The sequence below is a fragment of the Myzus persicae genome, unplaced genomic scaffold (genome assembly GCF_001856785.1).
Source record: "Myzus persicae strain clone G006 unplaced genomic scaffold, MPER_G0061.0, whole genome shotgun sequence".
Taxonomy (NCBI): Eukaryota; Metazoa; Arthropoda; class Insecta; order Hemiptera; family Aphididae; genus Myzus; species Myzus persicae.
In genome coordinates, this window is record NW_019102192.1 from 19,716 (window position 1) to 38,191 (window position 18,476).

General features: G+C 29.5%; 3 protein-coding genes across 3 annotated transcripts; all 3 read right to left on the reverse strand.

Annotated features, from left to right (window-relative positions):
- Positions 1-2,208: 2,208 nt before the first annotated feature.
- Positions 2,209-6,088, reverse strand: LOC111031509. Its single transcript, XM_022311489.1, has 4 exons — positions 5,919-6,088; positions 3,774-3,869; positions 2,970-3,071; positions 2,209-2,476 (listed from the first exon to the last, which is right to left on the reverse strand). The coding sequence occupies exons 1-4, from the start codon at positions 5,970-5,972 to the stop codon at positions 2,279-2,281; spliced, it is 450 nt and encodes a 149-aa protein (XP_022167181.1). The 5' UTR covers positions 5,973-6,088; the 3' UTR covers positions 2,209-2,278.
- Positions 6,089-7,411: 1,323 nt separating this feature from the next.
- On the reverse strand, positions 7,412-8,677 carry LOC111031513. The gene is made up of 3 exons (XM_022311497.1): positions 8,445-8,677; positions 7,846-7,938; positions 7,412-7,780 (listed from the first exon to the last, which is right to left on the reverse strand). Exons 1-3 carry the CDS (start codon positions 8,496-8,498, stop codon positions 7,583-7,585), a joined length of 345 nt encoding a protein of 114 aa, XP_022167189.1. The 5' UTR covers positions 8,499-8,677; the 3' UTR covers positions 7,412-7,582.
- A 7,430-nt stretch (positions 8,678-16,107) lies between these two features.
- Positions 16,108-18,476, reverse strand: LOC111031512. Its single transcript, XM_022311496.1, has 3 exons — positions 18,045-18,476; positions 17,596-17,706; positions 16,108-16,374 (listed from the first exon to the last, which is right to left on the reverse strand). The coding sequence occupies exons 1-3, from the start codon at positions 18,096-18,098 to the stop codon at positions 16,180-16,182; spliced, it is 360 nt and encodes a 119-aa protein (XP_022167188.1). The 5' UTR covers positions 18,099-18,476; the 3' UTR covers positions 16,108-16,179.

The following is an 18,476-nucleotide window of genomic DNA, read 5'->3' on the forward strand; positions in this document are numbered from 1 at the left end:
CCATATATTTTAGTTTCCTTATAACGGAAGCTCCTTCATAACGGAAATATCAATTTGTATCGAGTGATTCCGTTATAAGAAGGTTTTACTGTACAAGGTGATTTTTTAAGCATACTCACCCAATTTTTATGCTTAAATTAGACATATATTTTTTAATACATTTGAAGTACGTTTTTTCGAATACTTGATCATTTTTGTACCAATTAATTATGCTCCTGTGACAATACAAACTTAAGTTTTTCAAATAAAAACTCCCACCCCTCTTTCACTTTTTAATTATTCAGCAGATGCTAATTTTTAGAATTTTGATGTATCAAATTCAAAATTCGAACTTATAGTTTTTAAGTTATACAACTTTGTGAACTAAGGATAATATGTTTAAAGTAGTATTCTAAGTAGATTTGGAGTCTTAAATGATTTGAATATGTTAGTAATTAAAATCGATCTATCTGCGACATAATACATAAATAATTAGTAAAAATAATCAAAATTCTAAGTATAATGAAATAAATGAATACTATATCTAATATTACATAAAATAGGTAGCTTATATTTTATATCTTCATAAAGCGATATTTATGGATTAATGTTCTAAGCATAGACATTTAGGGAGTAGCAATAGTGAACAGCATCGATAGAGATAGATGAAGTAGTGAAGTTGAGGCAGTAAAAATCCTTCAAGGACCATGCAACTGAAGAAGTATTAATATTTAAATAACTCAGAAACTACTTGTTGAAATTTTGATTTAGATATATCAAAATTTTCAAAAAAATATAAGTAATTTGAAGTAAAAAATGGGGGTTCTCATTTGAAAATTAGAGTTTTGTATCGCCACAAGACACTCTTTAAGTAATACAAAAAATACCAGGAATTTTCAAATATGGCCTTTAGGTATACTTGAATATTCTAAAACTCAGAATTTGAATAAATTATATTATATATTATTAATGGAAAAAATAGAGATAGCAAGTCTAAGAAATCACCATGTATGTATATCTAATTCAAGTAATTTACTATTGTAGCAATGCTAAATACTAGCAACATACAATAAATCATAAACTAAATCTGATAGGTACCTACTAATTTTAGTATACATTTATAAATGTACTAATAATTCCTCAAATCTATTTTTGAAATATTTTTATTGTGTTTTGAACCACTTTTACATGGCGGACTGTCCTATTTTTTTTAAATCACATTTACTAGTTTTACTCTATCCATCTATAATTTACCACAGTTATAACTAACCGTATAAAATTCTTTTTAATTGCTCTTTCATTTTAGATTCCGTCTTTTCATCACTCGAATTTGTTTTTAATAACTTTTCTAATGGACCTGACGAGATTTTCACTTGTCTGCTTTACTGCTTTACAACTGATGTCATGAAATTGATAATCCAACATCATATATCATTTTTAAACTGTAATTCAATGAAAGTACTGTCCATATAGTATTGAAAACCTGGTGTATAACCTCTATTTTTAAGGCAGTTGATCGTACCGATGTTTCTTGGTATGATTATACACCCATCTATGTTCTACTTCACCTAGCTATACATTTTTTGAATCCATAACGTCTTCCTTATTCAAGGAAAGTACCGGATAACGTGGATAACTAACACAACTGTCACCTAGGGAAGTCCACTATCACCAGTTTTATTACATTTACTACCTAAATTTAATATACCTTTCAGGCTGGTAGGTAGTAAAGATGAAACAACTTTCGATGACTTCAAAAAAGCATTTGAATTGGTCAACCATAGCCATTTATTTGCCGTGCTTGAATCCCTTTTAATTATTTATGAGGTTGTCAACATCTAATCACAGCTAGATAGTATCAATTTTATCAAATATGTTGGTTTTTAAAAGACTTAATAGTTAATATGCAAAATTATAGAATAACCAAAATAGCAAGACAATGTCAGAACTTCCGCTTAAATATTATACCTATGATTATTGTTTATTGTGCATGATTTTTGTATGACTACATTTTTCTTTAAACAAAAAAAGTTGTTTTCATTGTTTTTTCGAGTATACCTATACAACCTACAATATAAAAATAAAGTAAAATTAATTTTATTATGAATGCGGAGAACGATAAATGGAACACTATGAACCAGTCTATATAATTTCTTGCAATGAAATGACAAACTGGTAATCACAAAGTTAATAATATTTATTTTATATTTATTAAGAATAAAACCGTTATTAATACAATTATAAAATGACTGCAACATTAATTATTTTAAATCCTATCATTTATTTTATCTATAGTTATTTATTGAATATTTATCTCATTCCTGGTTTTCGTTTGATCAACGTTCGTATTCTGATGAAATGGTATTATGTGCTTCATTATTTTCCACGATTCCTTTAAGGGCCAGAAGCATAAACCAATGGATTTAGATACCACATGACGAATTTTGGTAGGAACTGATGTTTTCATTTGATCTGACTCATTTATTTCTTCTCCATCCTGTAGATAACCAAACACTAGAGTTAACTGTCAATAAACATTAATTTATTTTCGTGAAATGGACTATTATTATTATTATTATTATTATTATTACTACTGTATAAGAAAGTAAATAAAATTAATAATATTACACAAATTTAAATTTAAATAACATAAATAGAATTTTGGTAACTGTATAATTTATGAAAATATTGATGGGCACTTCTTTAACTTTTGACTTCAAACTTTAAATTTTAAATGGAATATAAGTGATGTGGCTTGAATTATATTATTAAAAAAGTAGCATAATTAGTTCTTCACTATGTTCAAAATCTTAAAGCCTTAACTGAAATAAATACATAAACTAAACATAACCTTTAACTGTTAATTAAATAAAAGTTGATTATAATTTGGAAGTCTGCCCTGGATTCTATATTAATATAATATAAAGTTTATAATTATTAATTTTAAATAAAGTAAATCTAATACTTTATTCAATAAATTAGGTATATACCAAAGTAGGGTTTGCTGGTTTATTATAATTATTTGCAAGAGCAGATTTACTCATATTTGTTTTTGTTGCACCGCCGTTAGCAGCAGCTGAACTCGTTATAAACTGTATGTAATAATTAAAACAAAATATCAGTTGTGATTACAATATATTTACATATTAAATATATTATAGGTACCTACATCAAACATTATAGAGCCTAATGATTTAACTTAAATGGTTTTTAATTAAATTGTAGATTTTGGTTTTGGGTGTTGAATAGATTGTTATGTTCAATTGGGATAAAAAAAAACAAATTGTTGTGACCCGTTTCACCAAAAAATGACTTTCCTTGTTTCGTCTAAATGCTGTTTGTTATTATTCCCGTTTTGACCTGAGTAGTTTCCAAATCTCTATGTCATCTATCATCTATGGATTAAATATGCTCAAGGCTGTTTTCTGTCAACTCTTCGATACCCATTTTATGGGCCTCCAAAATATATCAACTGGCTTTGGGATTAAATTTACAAATATGAGGTGTCATTGAGATTTTTACTGGAGTCTCTTCCAAAATTGTCTCTATTCCTACTGTAAAGGAGGAAATACTAAAGTAAAATAATAATAATATTTTTAAAAATCATTTGGTCACAAAGCGTCTTATGATTATTAATATATAATAAACTAATAATTAATATAATCAATATAATTAGTATTTTAAGAATAACACTTACGTTAATATTATATATTTATATATATATATATATAATATAATAATAATGATTATTATTATTATTTATACTAAAATGACAATATTGATAAAACTATTACCGATGGAGATTCTGAATTATTGATGGAAACATAAGCACTCTTATTAGGTTTGGTAGCAAAAACAGTAGTGACAGTTTTGTCCAAATAAGGAATGCACTAAAAATAATAACATAAATAAATCAACATCAATGGTAGCAGTGATATATTGTAACATGAATATTTTATTTAAATAATTAAATTTGATTATGAAAATGTGAACGATTGTGAGACAGTAGCGACCAAGTTAAAATATTAACATGACTTTGGTGCTCCGAGTGTTTACTCAATGTCATACGCAATAAGTGAGTTGATTCCCGAGACCTTTCTCGTGTATTAGTTGATTCCCGGGTCATTAAGAAGTACGTACGAGTTGATTCCCGGGTCATTATATATATTTTATTCAATATTTAGTAAAATATTCAGCCTATTAGCATAACCCAAGAAACACCACGAGGAGGTTGGCTGACAAGTTTCTCAAAAATGTTGTTTTTTTTAGTTTTTTCATATTTTGAAAATCATTCAATTTTTATTTATTAATTATTTATTGAATTATATTATTATTAAAAACATTTAGTAGTAACTAGGTAAAAAAATATAAAAAAATTTATTAATTTGGTCAAAATTTGTCACATTGTTTTTAAATTAGTATCTAGTAATGAGATTACCAGTATACCGTGACATCTCTTCTCTTAAATTTTTTTTTTTGTAAATTCGCGCGTGGTCTCGGTGGATATAAGAGCGAGTTGTGTGTCGGTGTTTGTCAATTGCGCCGATTTTTCTAGACTACCTGAAATTTATACATTTTTTGCGCCGGTGGATTTATCCCAAACGAAAATGGTATACGTCTTTTGCGCCAATAAATTTATCATAAATTAATTTGGTATACATAATATATTATATCTGTTGTGCCAGGAAGATATTATAAAATATAAAATATCATATTATTATACTATTATTAGATTATAATATAATTATCAAACATATAAAATAAAGTGTAATTTAAAAAATATAAAAAATTTAAAAAATCAAAATACATATAAATAAACGATGATAAATTACATATGAATAATTTGTCAAAAAGTATTAATTCTTGTAATGGTGACTTACCGACTTCACAAATTGAAACATATTGATAGTACCGTCATATTATCATGTTATCTCATTTTTATTAGCGGATATTCCGATTTGACCAATTTATTGTATGTAGATAGATAACGTATAGTATGTACAGTTTAAAACGTCACGATTTTAAATCGTCCGTGTGTAATATAAACGCAGACGAGTACGTTCAAATCGCCTAGTGTGTAATCAGCTTATTTTTCAACTTCAGTATTGCCGGCGCAATTAATGTATAATCTTTTTTGGGCCTAAATATCGTCCGGCGCAGTTGATGTATAACCTTTTTGAATCCCATAATTTTTTTTTCCTTACCTGTGATTTCTGGCGCAATTGACATATACCCTTGTGTGTGACGGTCAAACTCTTTATACTGTCGTAAACTCTCTACTCTTGCAATCTATTGATAATTGATATACAACAATAGAGAATCAACTCGTACGTACCCTCTAATGACCCGGGAATCAACTCAACGGTGTCGGTGCAGGTAAACAGGTACCCGGGAATCAACTCGTACGCAGCCATGTCATAGTTTAATAATGGACGCTAGGTTATAATACTGAATTCCATTAATAACAAATCCTATATACTATAGTTTTGGTGTAAGATTTGAACTTTTAAAACATTACCATATAATATTCTGGACACTCCAGTAATATTATATAATAACGACTCCATCTAGATCTAGTAAGTATCTATTAAGTCATTAAGTCAATACAAGTTACTAACGTTAAATCGTTTAGTTAATATTGTGCTCATTAAAAACAAAAATAAAATATAAGATCGATTGTAAGTACAAAGCTTAGTAAAAAAATGATCATAACATTTTTTTGAAATAATTTTATATGGTTTCTTTACATATCTATGGTATATAAAAAGCAAACGAAAGATATTTTGATAACTACATTCTAATTTCTAAGTATTGTAAAAATTGGATAATATTCATTATTAGTGTCATGGGTCCTCTGCAGTAACCGTCGATTTAAATATTTTTTTAAATGTCCTATTAAGTATAAATTATTAAATATAATTTAAACTAGCCAAACTTACTTGAACCACAGATAACATCACAATCGCTGGTATAAAAATCCATGTTGAAATCATTGTAAATTCGTTTAATATAGTATACAAATGTAAACTAAATCGAAAACTAACAATAAAGATGCTCACGGACTACGAAGTTTTTATGTTACTGTTTGATGCCACTATGTGGGATGGCAATTTAAATGGTATTCCGTTAAAATGTTATAGAACAAAGGATTTGTGTTAGGTTAATATAATAATCATAATTATAATAAAATTAGTATCGTTAAAAAATATAATCTTCAAAAGCTGTATTTTATAAAACTTGTTTAAATATTATTCTATTCAATATATTGTTATCATTATTATAATATTCCCATAACATTTTATACGGTATGATAAAAGTTCAACAAATATGTTTTAAAAATATTTAAAAAATTGTTCATTATGATGTATCTTATGCTTCACACATTGAACAGAGAAATAATTAAATTAATGACATATATTTAACTAAGTACATTGTGCTTTTTGCCATCAAAGATAATTGTTTATTTATCATTGATATATTGAATAATAGAACTCAGTATAGTTTATATTGAAACATATTTCCCTAATCATTAGAAAAAAATAGAAACAGCAATAAATTATATGAGGTACTATACTTACACCTCGCATGAGGGTGATCATTTAAACTCTGCTCGTCAATGACAGGTAGGTAATTAAAACGTCAATAGTTAACTATTGCTTAGGTTAACTAGTACTAAATTATAATTAACTAGACTCTAATTTTCTAGTGATCCACTTTGCGCCAAAATCAAAATTTCTATTTACCGCCAAATCTGTTTACCTACAGTACAATAATACGTACTTCCCTTCTCCGCCATCACAAATTTCAGTTAATAAGCAATAAATATAAATTATATTGGTAGAGCAATAGATTTATATAAATACAATATATATAATAACATAATGAAGTTCATATAAATTTACCTATAATGTTTCTATATATAAATCAAATAAGTAGTATGTTTAATATTCAATTATAACCATACTAAATTACACAAATTAGTATTTTTACAAGTGAAATACATATTATTATTATATTTCATCAACATTTTATAGATAAACATTTTAAAAATAATTACTATCATTTATCACTTTCTGATTAACTAAAGACATTCATTTTAATAATTTCCCAAATGTAATATTTCCATTCTTTCAATGAGGGGTTACCAAAATATACAAACTGAAATTTTTGGTGGAAGAAAATAGAAATATATATTGCTATACTAGCAGTAAACGCAAATGTCGATTTTGGCAGAAAAAAGTGACAACCCAATTTCCTATGCAGCACAACTCGATTCTCCTTTCCGCCTTGGACCGTAATCATGTTACACCGGGTATAACTGTTTTTGACTAAAATAGCAAGTACCCTTCCTTTTTGGCCAAGTTTAAAAAGTTAAATATTTTGCTATATCATACATATATATCAAAAAGTATTAAAAATAGTACACCGTGAATCTATATATTCTATGTGATTTATTGTAATGAAGTGAGAAATTGATAATCACAAAAAAAAATAATATTTATAAATATATTTTTTTTTAATAAACAAAATTGATTCTAATACAGTTGTATAATAACTAAAACTGCAACAATTATTATTTTGAATCACGTATCTATGTCGTTATTCATTGAATGGTCATCTCATTACGAGTTGGCGTTTGTTTTGGAATGATATTTTGAGGTAAAGGTATAATTTGCTTGATTACTTTCCACGATTTTTTGAGGGGCCAGAAAAATAAACCAATGGATTGAGACACCACATGACGAATTTTTGCTGGAACTGATGTTTTCACTAAATCTTGTTTATTCAATTCTTCTTCGACCTGTAAATAACCAAACACTAGAGTTTATTATCATTCATTTATCATTATTCAAACAAATTAAATACCACTGTATGATCTGCTGGTTTATCATCTACGACAGCAAATTGCTTTATACTTGGTTTCAATTCACTGCCATTCAGAACTGAACAGGGTATAAACTATATAATTTGTATAAAACAAAACAAATATCCGTTATAACTACAATATATTAATATCTTATGCCTACTATAACTCAAAAGTTATAACATATATTATATTTTATTTTATGGCATATATTATCCCTTAATAAATAATAATTATTAAAAAAACTATGTTAAAAATACAATAAAATACAAAAATACGTTTCATATGAAATTATTATAATGAAAATTTTTAAGTTTTCTGGTTAACCTAAAAGTTGTATGTTTTCGGGTAATGTTGGTTCAGATTGTCAAATGCTTTTACAGTTATTAGGGGATCTGATTAATTTGTATACAAACTAAAAGAGTAATACATCAGTGAGAACGATCAAAGAACATAGGTACATTTCATATCACATCCGATGATCAGAAAATTCTTGTACTGTGTAAATAATGAAAATAAACTGAAATGTTATTATCCTTAAAATATAATTAGAAGACTATCACAGCAATTTGACATAATGATTATAACTAGTGAAACTTACATTGACTGAGGAAGCAAATACAATTGTGAAAATCAAAATGCGTGTGGTAATCATATTAACAGCGTCTTTTAAAATTCACTATTAAAACTTAAACTAGGTACGAAAGACAATAAAATAAGGGGAGTAAATCAAAATATTATCAGTTAACACGTATTAATCAGTCATTAATTAGCGACTATGAGGTAGATACCACAATGTGATGTTATATGGTTTTATTTTTTTTTTTATCATGAATGTGTATTCTCAGTGCACAAACATGTTTATGTGCAATAATTATACCCAACCCACATGTGTGCTATAATGACAAGTTTTCCATAATATTATAAATACTTGTAGTTAAAAAAAAAAATATAAAGTTTAAACGATGTCAGTTTTTTTTTAGTGAAATGTAGCCACGTAGGTATATATACTTAATCGTTTTAGCGTGAGTTATCGAGCTGGATAATATTTGTTTGTATTGCGTTCACCATTTAGCTAAATTATTTTAAAAAACATTATTTCCAAGGCACTAAAAGGTCATGTAAATATTATATGAAGTTACAATAAAAAATGTTTGTAACTATTATGATGTTAATAAATAATATTTCTTAGTTTGGGTGATTTGTATTTAGATCACCTTACTCTCTCACTTCTTGACCTGATATTTGGACAAAACATGAAAATGAATAATATTGTGTATTATATTACTGGACACGATTGCATATCATATTATGAAGTGCATAAAATATATCAAACAATTGATAAAATATATTGTACGTTAGGTTATGTATAAATAATCAAATAATCAAATTTAATAAAGAAAAGAAAATGATAAAAATCACAAATATTTCATCTCATATTGCGCATATCCTAATTTTCCGATAATTGTTTTTTTTTTTGTTCAAGGAAGAACAACTTGTGGGTAATCTTCTGTTAAAATTTCTAAAGTTAGCTATGAAAACAAAACTTTTATGAATTTTTAAATGAAAAATAATTCATGAAATTTGAAAAATGCTCTATAAAGTATAAATAGCTGAAAAAAACTAAAAAGATTCAAAATAGTTTGGAAATGTTATCATATATTATGGAGTGCTTTAATATAAATATATTGTGAAAATGTCAAGTATCTAAGGTTACCTTCTTATTTGTTTTTGAATTACAACTAAATATCAAAAATCGGTTAATTAGAATTCGGTAATTTATATTGTTGAATATCAAATATCGGGTAAATTTTTGATTCAAACGCTCATAAAAATTAATGTTAAGTTTCAGTAACCTTTTGTTTTTTTGATAAGTGCAGAAAATGTAATCCTCTATTACAGCGTTTCCCAACTAAGGGGAACGACCTAATAGTGGGTGGTGAAATCTTTTTGATGGGTCGCGACTCGTGGTCACAATTACTGCTATTTTTAGCCGTAAGTTGATACCTCTATATTCAATATTGTATAATAATAATGGGAAGTACAACTAGTATTGTAGAATGTATGATATATTTTTAGTAATCTTTATATTACTTTATTACAATTATGGAATATATTTTGTAATTAACGATTTTCGCAGAAATACTCCGACTCTTGCCGGTCTTTACTATCTAATATACTTGCAATGATAATATTAAATAATAAGGGTATTGTTTACTCTTTTCTCTACAATCTGTACGACTCGAGATTGTTCTATAATGTCTGAACTGTTCTCCGTCACTGTTAATATTGTTAAAATTATATTTTTATAAGTTATAACATGTAACTTAAACATGGATCTATAACTAATATAGTTCAATTTCAAGAAGGATGGAATTTACTCAAACCATACGAATTAGATGAAAAGAGATTAAGCCACAGAACAAATATTTTAGACCACTGGAAGACTATGAAGGCAACACATCCGAAAATCTATAACCTTATATAATAGTGTTTTCTGTTCTAGTAACTCAATTCAGAATAGAGCTCTTCTTTTCAGACTTAAATATATAGTATCATCGTATGATGCAATATAATCCCCATACTCCAGGAAGAACAATTTTATTATTAGTTAAAATAGATCATGAGAAAAAAATTTTAAAAAAAATTCTCAACAATAAGAGTGCCTACTAATATTATATATTTTGGATATTACCTATATTGATATTAGAAAATAATAACTAAATATATTATTATTGTTTATGCATTCCGTAAATATCTCTCTCCTTAATTTTAATCAGTCCTTTAATGGAAAGCATTGAAAATACTTGGATTTCTCAAACGTTTATCATCTCCTCTGAAATAAAATTGGACAGTTCCTTAAAGATTTTATTTTGTTTCTTAGTCCGAATTTTTTTTTGATTACTAATCAGTTATCTGGGACTCTCGATTGTGTATAGAATTTCTAATGACAGAACGTATACGTTAATGCATTAACGTAAATTCCTATCATTTGCTGCCTATTTAATGAAAGCGCCTTGTCCTCCACATGATTACGAGCCAGTCCGTCTAGCTTTAAATTTATCCAGTCTTGATAATAGTGGATGCAGCGCAAATATTTAATTTGTTACAAATCTCTTAATCTAACCTAATTGACTACCTTATCCTCTTTCATCAGATAAATTTTAAAGTTTCACTACGTCTCAATAATAGATATAGTCCTCCGTTTTTATTTCCATTTTCTTCTTCTAGTTGTTTATTAAGCGCAACTATTTATTGTCTTTTGCGTGTTGCTAACGAGTAATGGCCCTACCTTTTGAAACAGTAACTCTTTGGCCTGTTTCGTAGTATTGAAATAATAACTCCGTTTTCATGGTATCAGATCCTCTGTTTATTTCTATTGCAGGTATTATTTACGTATTTAGGTCGAGCACTCTAGCACGGCAGCCAGGCTGGAAAGCGGGTTGTCGAGTTCGGCGTAGTTCCACGACGACCCAAGGGCTCTGTTCTTTTTATAATATAAGGTAATATACGTAGATCAGGGGATTACACAATATTGGAGAACGGGATTCACAAAATAATAGTGTCTGGCTCTCGATAGCGACTGCTACCTTGAATTGAACCTGGGCGTGGCAAGCTCTCAAAAGCGGTCTATGAAGAGCGGGGGGGGGGGGGATTCCGTTTGTCGTGAGTCGGCGCCGTCCAGATGGTGGGCGGTAGATCCACTGAGTCCCTGGTACGTGGTCGATACCATTAACTGCGGCGAATGATGCTCCGTATTAACGTATTTTCACCTCAGACATATGGTACTTTGGTACCTAAGGGTTTTCACGGGGTGACGTCTGGTCACCCCTGGCCGTCGGTATTGGCTTGGAATAGTCGGCTGAACCTGGTTTTGTTTTTTTGCACAGTTGAAGTTGATTGTGGTGTTTCCTAGCTCCCGTAATCACGGTAACCGACAAAAACGGTTTGTGACTATTCTAACGAACTGCTCACGTGCTTATACGGGTAGTCGTAATCTGTTTCTGGTGCGTTGATTTGTCACCAAATGGTGACAAAAATCTTCTCGGTCAGTGGTTGCCGGCGACGCGGTTCTATTAGCACTAAGTTGGCCACGGTGTCGACTCGAACGGAAGGTATGAGTGGCGATGCCTCTATGGGTTGTTACTTGTTGTTCACAGATTTTTAAGAGAAGTCTTATTGTGTTGTCAGTCGTATCTACCGTCGTCAATATCGCCGAATGTTATAAAAAACTTGTTGGCATATCGGTATACTGCTCGTCGGATTTTGGTTGTTCTGGAGGTCATTCTTTTATCCTGTCTTCTAGTGTTTTCTTGTTGAACACTTGGTCGCAGGAATTAAGTACGTTAAGAAGTTATGGAACAAATTCACTTTAGCAACCCAGGACATTTTTTAAATTTTTTTTCAAAATAGGCGTATTTTGACGAGGTAAGAACGATGGTGCCAAAACAATTTGCGGAAACCATTATTTTGGAAGTTATAGCTATCCAAAGTTTGCGATTTTACGTTGATACGCATGCTCGCAACACTACTATAATGCCTCGCGCAACAAAAAAAAAATAATCAAATTTCTGGTATAATCATCATTTATTTATACATCGATATCGTCATTTGTACTATCGTCGTCATTGGAACTGTCAGAGTCTTCGGAAATTACATAATCCCCATTTTCGGTGTGTGCAGTTACCGAGTACCTATATATGGCCAGCAAATTAAAAAAATTCAGACAAAGGATCAACTTTTTTGGCACGACATTGTTTCAAAAACATAAATTTTGCCATGTATCCGGCGTAAAAATGTTTTTTCCTGCTATATTGGGTGAGCGATGCTTTCGCATGCCTCCACATTCCCTCCATGTTATTTGTATGAGCATCGGTTTCGGGGTCTTTAAAATTAATAGAATGGTTGACTGTTAAATGAACATATACCCTTCATGTTTTAAACAGTCGTAGCTCGAAATTCAAATTTAAAATAGAATTATCATAGTAATATAATATAAAAATAGGTACCCATGTCCTAGGTAATTATACTGACATACCTTCCAACAATCACTGATAATAGTAGTGCCTGTTAAAATCCATTGTTTTATGATTGTCAATAATTGTTTCCTTATCTTTAAACTCCACTGGAATGAGAAAACATTTTCCGGATCCCCGTTCTACACCTCCAAATATCCACTGCCCCATGACCCGGTGACCACGGTGATACTTTCGTTTGCCAAACTTGGACTCATCAATTTCGACAATCTTATCAACTCCCCCTTAATTGTAATAATTAGGTACTCATTAAATATGAAAATAATTAACGAATTGTTATAAATTAAAACTTACCGATTTTTTCATGTCGTGCAATCATGGCATCGAATACAACCGCAACACTATTCGATATTTTTACTTGTTTCGATAAAAATTTCAAAGAAACATTTTCAATCCATAAATATGAAAATATGACAATTTGGTACAGTGACAAATGTGATTTACAAAAAAATGTATTTTTTTCCCGAAGACTGCAGAGTATATTCACATCTAACTTTTTTTTGTTTTCTCGTTGCTGCAGTGTACTCTCTGCAACGCCACAAAAATCCGTCACAAACGTCGGAAGAAGGATATAACTTTAAAAAATGGCCATTGTTACATTTTAGTGTATTCTCGTTAGCAAATAATCCTCAACTTTGCAACTTGAGAATCACATTCATAGACACCGGACCATCTGTTTTATATTTAAAAAGTTCTAAAAGTTCGACTAAGTTTAACGTCATTTTGCGTGGTTATTTACTGTATAATATATTATAATAGACTATAGTTCACTAGTCAACACGTCGTACACACAGACAGTGTTTCAAATATATTATGAATCTAATATTTGGAACTAAGTTTTTATTTCAATACCCCTCCTTTCCTCTTTAAAGCTTAATTGGGTAAACAATATTTAGGTACCATAGTGTATATTATATTATCTTGTATCAATCAGTAATTTAACTATCCATAATTAAACATTTTAATTGGTCTTAATTCTACATTTATACCAGTATCGCTATTTTATAACTATCTCAATTTTATATTATTATTATTATTATGCATTTATATGAAATTATCTTTATGATAATAGAATTACCTATATTAAGTTGTTTTTCAATTATTTACTGGTAGACAACAGGCTAATCGCTAATGAGTATATCAAATTTTTGTTGCACCGAGTCACCGAGCGGGGTCACTCGCTCGCTCGGATAATTAAAAACGAAAATATCCCTCGATTTGCTATGCAACATCTCCCAAAGTGGGCCACCAATTTGAAAAAACATCGTATAGTGATGCCATGCTAGCGGCACTCGTCGCTACGCAGCCTACGCTTCTCGGCGCCGTCGCTCCGCTCCGCAAATCGAAAATATCCCCCGACTTGCTGTTCAACACCACCTCAAGTTGGTCACAGGGTAACTAGCAGCTCGCCAACTCAAATTACTTCCCGCGGCATTAAAACAGTCTTGCGCGCATGGCGCATAAGTATATATATAAACGTAAAATCGCAAACTTTGGATGTCTATAACTTCCAAAATAATGGTTTCCGCAATTTTTTTTTTTTTGCACCATCGTTCTTAACTCGTCGAAGTACATCTTTTTTGAAAAAAAGTGAATTTATGCCGAAGTTATCTATATGTTGGAAATCGACCGATGTATAACTCGAGTGCCGTACCGACTAGTAAGCCCCAGGTATGCCTTTGTGTCATCCGTGTTTATACTGTCGGGACGAATTTGGCTGTTACTTGTTGACTGTATGGGTAGGGTCATGGGGAGGGTCTCGTTATCTTTGTCCTGACCTCCCCTAACCGCGGCTGTACTCGCAGGGTTGTTGCTTAGTCAGGTCACCTGACCCAGGTGAACTTAAGTTTGGTTCGAAGTCCCTCCCTACGTTTGTTTCTTGCAATGTCGTATTCTGATTAGTTGGTGATAATGAATTGTGAAGTTCTTAGAAGGACTGTTTTAGTGTAAGGTATAAGGTATAACCATTACATTTTAATTAATTATCCTTAAACAAATTCATCTACTGGTTCGTTACTAACATTAATTATTAACATTATTAACATTACTTATAATTATATTACTTCTTATAATTAAATTCTTATAAAAATGTATTTTATATTTCACGTAGTTGGGTTAGAACCTGTATATTATTAAAATAAAATAAAATCCAAAAAAATATACTATAATAAAGTTCTTTAATGGTTATCCTACCACTATAATGTTATAGTATATAAGATTTGTATGTTTGTCTATCAGCTTAAATATTATTAAATAATAAAATAAGTAGGTCGTTGAGCTTTACATTTTGTTTGTGTTCTTATTTGTTTCTTTTTCCTTATTTTCCTACTATTTTTGATTAGGTATATTGTGCGGCTCGTGACCCTTTTCACTGGCTCCTCCTGATGGCTGATATTCAATGACTGATGTATTATATTATGTTACAGCTAGAATGTTCAACAACGTTATTTTGTTATAAAATAACTATAAAAAATTATTGCATACTCAATGTTTAATACTATATAAACGGCTGAATGGATTTTTAAAAAAGAGTTTCGTGGTATACCTACAACCAAAAAATGTCAATAACTTTAAAAGCCTTGATAGTTTAAAACATTATATATCATACCGAAAATCTTCAATATTTGTTCACAGAGCTAATAAAATTAAATTTTACGTATAGTGAGTATAGATGTATCGATGTAGCATATGTATCATGTAGTTATGTATGTTATATATACAGTAAGACGCTTATCTATGTTTGTTATGTTAGGTACAACAAATTCCATTAAATCATGACTACGTAATCATATCATAATATAATGACACTTTGACAGAAAACATGTCAGCTCTTGACTTTTACTTTTCCAAACATTTATATTTAAACATAATATTATGTTATCATAAAACAAGTAGACATGAGATAGTTGTACCAAACGATGATTTAGCTACTCGAACATATATTACTATATAATAATACTACCTTAGTCCTTAAATCATATCCTACTATAATATGATCTAAGAATACCATACAATTTTAGAGACAACCGTTCAGAATACGACTTAAGAGTATTGTACCAAAAACACTGACTTGTCTAATCTAACCTTGTTTGTACCGAGAATCAAAGAATTGCGACTCGAAAATTTACGTAACATTGAATTTGTTTTTTTTCTCATTCTATTAATCAGGCACCGATGATAAGCATGGTGAGTAGTGGGTACGGTATTTTTATCAATAAAAACAAATCATCACATTTTAATTTACACTGTAATTCATTCATTATTAACTCAATTACAATACTATTAGAATTTTCTGTCATTTTAAACTCCACCAGATTCTGATGCTGCAGATTTTTCTGTTATTTTTTTGTTTCTTTTCTTCAAGTTCTTGAATTTTCCCCATAAAAATCGTATAGGCCAAAACACCGATTTTATACGCTTAAAAACTTTATGGCGTATGCCCTTTGGTTTTTCTGATTCCACTGCTGTATATTCATTCGGGTTCATTCCTACTTCCTATTGATAACAAAAATACTTTAAAGTCTGTACCTAAACCCGTGGCAAAAAAAGGTAACTATATGTACAATTAACCAAATAACTTAATACATTTGAAAAGTTAGTAACTTGTAAGTCCGATTAATTTGAACGAATGATTTCAAATGTTGTTAAAAACAATATATCGTAAAAAACGTAACATATTTAAGCAGGTACAATTGGAGAAAATACTTCTCAAAACTAGTAGATATCTCAGTATCCGATAAACAGTGTAATTAATGAGGAATAGGTAAACATTTAGTGACTAAATGTGTTTGGGTAAAAATTAAATTACAAACATCGTTCAAACTGTAGGGACTTCATAGTTCATAATCTGAAATTTAAATTTAAATTCTATCATTTCTTGATTTATACATTGTGTTTATCGCTAGTCGCTACATTGCGATATTATAAAATAATAAGATATATTTATTCATTAAACATTTTTGTAACAATAAATTATTGTAAATAAACTGTGAAATTTTATTTTTGTATAAATTTATTTATTAAAATAAAGTAAGGAAACCTCACTCTGTGAGCATACTAAATTCCCGGTTTATAAATGTGTTTTAATACATTTCAATGAATTATAAATCCATACACAATTTGAGTAATGTTACTATGGACAGTAAATAAATAAAAATCGACAGTCGTAATACTATGAAGGTACTCAGTGTTGGTAACTAACAGGTGGGCGGACGGACGGACACAATGATGATATAATTTGCGCCATTTGGGTGGGGGGGGGGGAGCTTGGGGGAGCTTAGAGCCCCCGATATTTTTCACATTTATTTTCATTTTAATAGTCATTATATAGGCATTCACAACCATAAGGTGATATGAAAAAAAATAAAGGGGTCTTCAGCACTCCCACTTTTTTCATTGAAATTGCGGCCCTGGATATAACATATTATGTTTTAGAAACCTAAAACTACATTTGAACACTATTTGATATTTTGAATGATTTCGTAATCGCAATACAACCAGCTGCCTGCGTCGTATTATTGGAAACATATATCTATTTAATATTGTATAAATATATCTAATATGTATAATAGGTATCGGATGAACAGTTCAATTAATGAAGATACAATAAATTTAGAGACTAAGAACGTTTGGGTAAAACTTAAACGATATTCATTCAAATGGTGAACTATTAATTTTTTACAAAATCATTTGCAGCTTATTAAATTATAATATTACCGTTGGATCAGTGCCTTTAGTTTCTGATTTACTTGGTTCAAGTTTTGTTGTAGTTGAAGGATCATATTTTGTACTTACTTCACCTTTTTTAACTGTATTTCCAGAACTAAACTAAACATTTTCATTAAAAATAAATAAAAATCATTAATAATATTGTTACTAGTGTAAGCTTCAATGTAGTAAATAGCTGACTAATATGATAGTTTAGTATATTATAATGCGAATGAAAAGTATTTCAAATTACGTATTTGAAGAGTTACTTAAAAAAAAATTAACTCTTAACGTTATGGCGGTTAAATGGTTATCCATTCTAATATGATGTTACTAAAAGTTATTATGGTATTCATAACATTTTCATAACATACATATACAAGACACAAAAAGGCTATACGTAAGTAAAAATATTTAAGTCCAAAAACCGTGTTATTACTGCCATAGAAGAAACTCACTTGGAACAAATAAATGATGACAATCGTCGATATCAAAATTCGTTTGGAAATCATTTTGCCTTTGAGCTTTTCAAATTAAACTGTTTAAAGCCGTATTTCAAAGATGAAAAATACATGAATAAAATCACCGACTGATACAGTTCACTGTGGGTAATATAGTTTTATGTTTTTTTTGTGGTTTTTTTATCAGTGCATACGATAATTATACCCATATTACGATTAACACATACGCGCAAGTGTCACGCAGTAGCACACATTTCCCGAGAGCAATAGACAATAGTCGACTTGTCATAACTATTATGTGGTTGCGGAAACAAAATTGAAAACTTATTTTGTAAATGTTTTTTTCAGCTAACCTCCTAAAATAGTTTATTGTCAGAAAACGATTGATAGGTACCCTATATAGTTACAGTGGCTGGCTATAAAGTAGTA